The sequence below is a fragment of the Mesoplodon bidens genome, assembly GCF_964165515.1.
Source record: "Mesoplodon bidens genome assembly, chromosome: X".
NCBI lineage: Eukaryota > Metazoa > Chordata > Mammalia > Artiodactyla > Ziphiidae > Mesoplodon > Mesoplodon bidens.
The window spans coordinates 20387551-20394254 of record NC_138163.1 but is presented as its reverse complement, the minus strand read 5'-3'; the positions used below and the strand labels follow the sequence as shown (position 1 = coordinate 20394254).

The window sequence follows — 6704 nt, the reverse complement described above, 5'->3', positions numbered from 1 at the left end:
TTTTCCTATTTTCTTTCCTCTTACTTCTTCATCCTGGAATTTTCAGTAATTGAAAGTAAACCGCAAATAAAACCCCCCAACCCATTTTTTTATGACAAAAAACCTTGAAAGAATATGAGGGGAAAAAATCAATGCCATTTCTGACCGTAACTCTTAGAATTTGATAAGTATGCAACTAGCCTGGAAAAGGTGCTTTACAGGGACAGCAGTAAAGTTCTAAATCACGACTGGAAGTGCTTTCCGGAGACCCAATCCAGCAACCTTGCTGGGCACTTGGGGAAACTGAGGCCCGAAAAGCGGGGGCGAGGGGGCGGGGGGGAATGCCTGATGTGATTTTTTTTTTCCTTTACAAAATTACTGCTTCGATCCACGGAAAACAATTTTCCTGGGCACCTACTGTGTGGGGGGCATTGCTGGGATTCAGACTGCCTGCCTATTCACGAGGGCCGTGCTCTTTCCACTCTAACCCCCGGCCTTCCCGGATCGGCGCCCTGGATGTGATCGACATCATGAAGTTGCCCCATAATCCTCTCTGGCAACATAGGATGTAAAATTTGATCAGCTCATTGGATGAAGCCGACAAGTCTCAAAAATGTGTGAAAAGGGGGCCAAGCGGTAGGCAGGCGCCGCGTTGAGGCAGCGCTCCAGCCGGCCCCCCTCCGAGTTCCCAGAGCGGCAGCCGCGGCGGAGCGGGGGTTGGGACCGAGCTGCGGGGCCGCGGCGGCGGCGACCGAGCGGCCGCGGCGGCTGCGGGGAGGCCGCGGCGCCGTTGGGGGGCCGTAGGAGTGGACCGCAGGGCCGGAAGGGGGCAGTGAGGCGGCGCCCGCGGCTGCGGAGTTATCTCCGCGCCGTAGCCGGGGGCCGGGCCGGGCCGGGCCGGGCGGGGCGGGGCGGGGCGGGGCGGGGCGAGGCGGGGCGTGCACCAGGGCCGCGGGCGGCGCGCGCCGGAACAGTTGGCCTCAGGGACCCGCCGCTCGCGCTCCCGCCCGCCAGCGCACGCGGAGGAGGTGGTGGTGGCTGAGGCTGCTGAGGCGGCGGCGGCGGCGGCTGCGGAAGGAGGAGGGGAGCTCGGAGCAGGAGGTGAGGTGGAGGTGGAGGAGAAGAGTAGGCGGAGGAGGAGGCGGCGGTAGCGGAGAGGAGCGGCCAGAAGAAGGAGGATGGAGGAGCAGCCGAAGGAGGGCGAGGCCGAGGAGCACTGGTTCTCTAAGTGGGAACGCCAGTGCCTGGCCGAGGCTGAGCAGGAAGAGGAGTTGCCCCCCGATATGCAGGAGGAGGCGACCCCTGAGGCGGCGGGGCTCAAGAGCGAGAAGCAGAAGCTGTGGCACCTCTTCCAGACCTCAGCTACCGCTGTGGCCCAGCTCTACAAGGATACGGGGTGCCAACAGCCAGGACTCTCCTTGTGGGACCCCTTCCAGAGTGCGGCCACGGCTGTGACCAGCCTCTACAAAGAGAGCGGGGTTGCCCACCAACGAAGTTTTGACCTGGGCGTCCAGGTTGGCAACCATCGTCGCATCAAAGATGTGCTGGAATGGGTAAAAAAGGGCCGGAGCACCATTCTTCGAGAAGATCTGATTAGCTTCCTGTGTGGCAAGGTGCCCCCCGCGACTCCGCCACCGCGCGCCCTGAGAACGACCCCGAAGTCACCTGCCGGGGCTCCCAGCCAGGCCGCGGCCACCGAATCCAGCTCGTCGGTGGACGTCGACCTGCAGCCGTTCCACGAGGCCATCGCCCTGCACGGCCTCAGCGGCGCCATGGCCAGCATCAGCGTGCAGTCCGGAGCACCCGGCTCCCCGCCTCAAGGCAGCGGTATGGCCGGCGACGGCCACCGAAGAAGTAGCTTCCTCGAGGACGTCTCGAACCCCTTCGACTCCGAAGAAGTGGCCCTCCACCTGGACAGTGGGGGGACCCGCAAGCGCACCTCGGCCCAGTGTGGTGATGGCGACACATACTCCCCAGCCTACAAGCGCAACCGAATGGCCTAAACTGGGCTAAACCGCCTCGTGGGTCGCCAGCCGCCATATTGCTCGGCCATCAACTTGCTCGTCAAAAGGGTCCTCGAGACTGTCTCTTCCTTCTCTAAGTTAAACAAAGAGTTCTGTCAGTTTGCCACAAAGAAACTTTAAAAGTATTCCAGGAGAGGCATCGTTATGACTTTGACTTTCCCAAAAATATAATACTAGCAGAGTTAAAGTATAATGTAGTAGTTAGCAAGACCGTTTAATGCAGAAGTATCCGGTCAAGCGGGAGCCTGGTCTCATGTTCACATATTTCTTAGCATCTGGCAAAGTTGCTGGTGCTTAATAAATGTTTGTTGACTGAATAAATGTGACCTTATTTAAAAGTCTTAAAGGGGAAGGACTAACAGGTGTTTGCTTGGTTATAGGATACTTTTATCCTTTATTGTTTGGTTGTTTGCTTTAACCGTTTTTTTTTTTTGCCAGTTCAATTACATGTAATCAAAATGAAAAACTTGATATTTTTGTGAAATCTGGAGTTTTCCATTTTTGCTCCATTGTACTATGCACCTAATTTCTAGAAAGAAACTGTGCAAGGTGTACATATTAGCCTGTGAGTTTTCTTTTTTAAAATAGTCATTTTGGTGATTATGTGATGGGGTAAAGTGCTATGATGGTTGGGCAGGTAATACTTGCTATTGAGTCAATTTAATGCTCTTTTTAGGAATATTAAGCCAACAATTGAGAGCCTGAGATCAAAGATGGCATTCCTGGTGGTGGTCCTTTTTCTTAGGGATATAAAAAGTTCCTTTTTCTGAAGTTAAATCTTTTTGGTGATTTCTGTTTTGAAGTGGAAGCCGAAGTAGAATGAATTTCTGGGTTTTATTTAAGGGTATAGCATGATATAATTAAAAGAGCATGAGCTTTGATATTAAAAGGATCAACAGTAGAATACTAGCCCCACAGATTCACTGCATGATTTTGGGCAAATCACTTAATGTCTATTGACCTCAGTTTTCCATCTGTAAAATGGAACTATGTGTCTCCTAAGGTCGTTGTGAGGGTAGGATGAAGTCCATATTTCAAGTACCTAGCACAATGCTTGGCACCTAAAGCATTAATGTTCTCCCTTCTCTATAAATAAAAATCAGTAAAACATTAAAATCCACTACATTTTAGAAAAAGCAGAAAAATAGATCAACTTAGAAATCAGTAGAATCTCTGGGTTTGAGCTGGAATCTATTGTTATATAGTTGAAACTTGCCTAAATATCCCAGATCTGTATTAATTATAAGTGTGTTTAGCTCATGAGTTCTCAGGATCATCCCTCTGGATGTTAGGGCAGACTTGTAGTTCCTAAAATTGCCTGAGGGATGCACCTTGCAGCTGGAGAAGTGAAAGATCTACCTCCTCTGGCCTGAAAGAATATGAGAAGCGAGGTAAGGACAGAAAGGGTGTGGAAGTGCAAGTCCTAGGGACACCTAAAAGGCAAAAGTGCTTTTGAATAGGGGTGAGGTGGAGTAGAGGTGATGAAAGGGGTAGACTGGGCGGGGTGGGGGGTGGAGGAGGTGGAAGTGAGGTTATGGAAGGGGTGGGGGGAAGTTAGAACGTGCAAATCTCCCCAGGCTCCCTAGACCAGTGCATAAAATAGCAATAGTATAAATAGATGAGTAATACCTTGCCCTTAGGTTCACATCAAAGAGTTGTTTCTGTTTTGTTAGTGTGACCTTTGCAATAGATTTGTAATTGACTAGTGCATTGAAATAATACAACAAAGTAAGTTCCCGAATAGAATAAAGACTTGCAATTGAGGCACTCCACAAGTACATACTGAGGCACCATGCTAGGCCCCAAGAAGGGATGTTAAAAAACCAAAAACAATCCTTATGCTCACAGAGCACATCCTGGCTTGGAAGATAAGTTAATGTAGTCCAGAAAGCACTTCTGATAGTATGCAAAGCACCGAAAGGCTATGCAGAGGAATTCAGAGGCCAGAGGCCTTCCTTACCAAGAGGGTCACAACTTCTGGAGGAGGTGGCATTTGAACTGGTGCCCAGAAAAATAGGAAGGGAGGGCACAGGGGATACTAGCAGGGGAAGGATATCTAACAAAGTTTGAGAAGGAGGAAAACAGTAAACTGGGTTCAGGGGGCCACAGGTGCTGGGTAGGGGGAGGCAGGGGAGGTAGGGGCCAAAGTACAGGGGGTCTCAAATGCCTGGCTCAGTACATTAGATTCTGTCCTGGGGCAGGTGGGTGACACCACCCAATCTGTGCTGTAGGAAAATTGGTCTGGCAGGATGCCTGGTTGTCCAGTGCTGACACACTGGAGCAGGGGATAACCAGGGTATCCCTGTTGGACGCTCTTTACTGGGGATGTTGCCATTTGGTTAACGAGGATTGTGGCGATATTCAACTTGATGGAGCTTTCTCTGGGAAGCCTTTGCTCACTTATACCCTCCCACACTTCAAACCATACCAGGTAGGAAGCACCTTCAGTGTGTGTTCTGCACTGCTTCTAGGCTGAGAAAACCTTCAGTTCCAGCTGCAGAATCTCTTGGGGGCTAGTCTTGAAGTAACAAAATAGCCATGCCTTTTATCATTCTGCTGCTGCTTGTCTTTGAGAGCCCTCCTCCAGGGAATCACTGGGGCATTCGGGCTGCAAGACTGACTGAGCCACCGCAGCAATTTTAACAGGTAGGTATAGTGAGTTGTAAGAGGGCATGTCAGTATGAGGGCAGGGACCTCATTTGTCTTGTTTCTTTCTGTAATCCCCAGAGCCTAACAGTACCTGATCCACGAGCACACAATAAATATTTATTTAATGAGTGGATGAGTAAGCCCTCATCCAGACCCAGTTATAGCTATTTTCCCTTTCTCTGTTTACCTGCTGCCCAGGCAAGGCACCTGAAGCATATGCTCTAATTTCTAGATGATTCTCCCCTGTGTGCGTTTTCCTAACTATTAGGTTCAGCATTTTGCAAAGTGTGGTCAATCCCATGACCACCTCCCTTGAGAATCCCCTGAGTTGCTTATGAAGCTGGCAGCTTCAGAAGCGCCCTCCAGGTGAATTAAAATCTCAGTGGAAGGGTCCGAGAAGTGACCTTCTATCTGGAGGAGGCCTCAGTGATCATGGTGCACAGTGAAGTCTGAAACTCCAGTGACCCCATTGTGAGATTCGTGATTGATTCAAGGGACTCATTGTAGTATATGTGCTGCCGAAGCAAGCACTAAGGGGCTCATTTTAAATTGATCGTTGCTGGTGAACTTTCTGTGCAGGCTTAAAGTGAATCTCCCCATTTGTACATATTATCTTTATCATGACTTTGCATATTTCATACATTTTTCTTCTAGGAGCACAGTTGAGAAGACTGAGGGAAAACGATATTAAGTTACTTATTTTGGTCCTTTCATAGGAGGCTGAGAGAAGGCTCTGACTTCCTCACCACTAGCTGAGTTATCCATTAGACCATTGCTTCCTGATCAAAATTACGAACTGAGAGTCAGGAAACATTGCACTTAGATCACTTTGCCTTTTGTGAAATGATGATGGAGTAGAGGTCAGGGGAGGATTGGTTGTTAATCAGCCTGGGGCTTTGAGGAGGTTTACTGACCTCTTCCAGTAGCATGTGCTTGGTGGGATCCTTCCCAAATTTAGAACCAAGAGGGACCTTAAAGATCATCTAGGGCAGGGTTAACTATTCAGTTTACAAATGGGGCAACTGACCTCACTAGGGAGGGCCACAGTGGCTTATTGGTAAGACTGCTGCCCCCTACCAGGTTCCAGTCCGTTGTTCACGTCCCTGGACCTCCCTTAGTCATATTGTGTATGGCTGTTTAATTAATATGCTGATGATCAAGTGGAGCTAGGAAACTTGTACTGTTGTGAAGCCTCTCTTTACTCTGTTGTGTGTGTGTTTGGGGGAAACTGTTGGAGTTGTGCATTCAGGGAACATGTCACCCCTTCCCACCACCACTGCACTCCAGCCACCAGCAAAACTGGGCCACTTAAAGTTTCCTGAACTTTTGATCATCGCTGGCCTCTGGGCCCTTTTACCTTATTGCTTCCTTGGCCTCTGATGCCCTGCCCTAAACTCCTTTTTGTCTACTTCACTCCAACTCAGCCTTCAAAGCTCACCTCAGATTTTACCTTTTTTTTTTGGATACCTTCCTTGCCCTTCCAAGTTGGGATTAAATGGCCCTCCCCAAAGTTCCCACTTTGGACTTATCATTGTGTTTGTCAGCTTGTGTCTTTGCCCCACTAGATTGTAAACCACCAAGTTTCATCCCAAGAGGGTCTCTTTCCTAGGAGGTGTGTAAGGATCTCCATTACTGCATTTGTAGGCTGAAAAGGCATATTCAACATTACACTATACTTTTTTTTTAAATGAAAGAATTACTGTCATAAAATTATATTGTGGGAAGAAAAGCTCAAAACAGAACTTCAAAGGGGCGGTTTTATTCTATCGGGCATTAAATGTGGTTCCCCAAAGAAGTGTAGCATATAAAAAGTTGTCAACATTCTTTCTCATTTGTAAATATGATTGTACTGTCTCAGGCTTCAGTGGCAAGCATACAGGATACTGGCTTAAGCCTTGACTTTCCCAATAACTGACCTTGAACAAGTCAGCCCTTTTTTTGCTTGATAAATGAAATGAAGGAGTTAGTTGTATTAGATGATCTTTAAGGTCTCCACAAGCTCTGGCACTTTCTGATCTGTGATTTAGTTCAATAAGCAGCAGTAGTGATAAC

General features: G+C 48.8%; 1 protein-coding gene across 1 annotated transcript; it reads left to right on the top strand.

The window, feature by feature from the left end:
* Positions 1-1157: 1157 nt before the first annotated feature.
* On the top strand, positions 1158-2628 carry HAPSTR2 (HUWE1 associated protein modifying stress responses 2; the record flags this gene model as incomplete). The annotated part of the gene is made up of 1 exon (XM_081222011.1): positions 1158-2628. The coding sequence occupies one exon, from the start codon at positions 1158-1160 to the stop codon at positions 1980-1982; it is 825 nt and encodes a 274-aa protein (XP_081078137.1). The 3' UTR covers positions 1983-2628.
* Positions 2629-6704: the final 4076 nt, after the last annotated feature.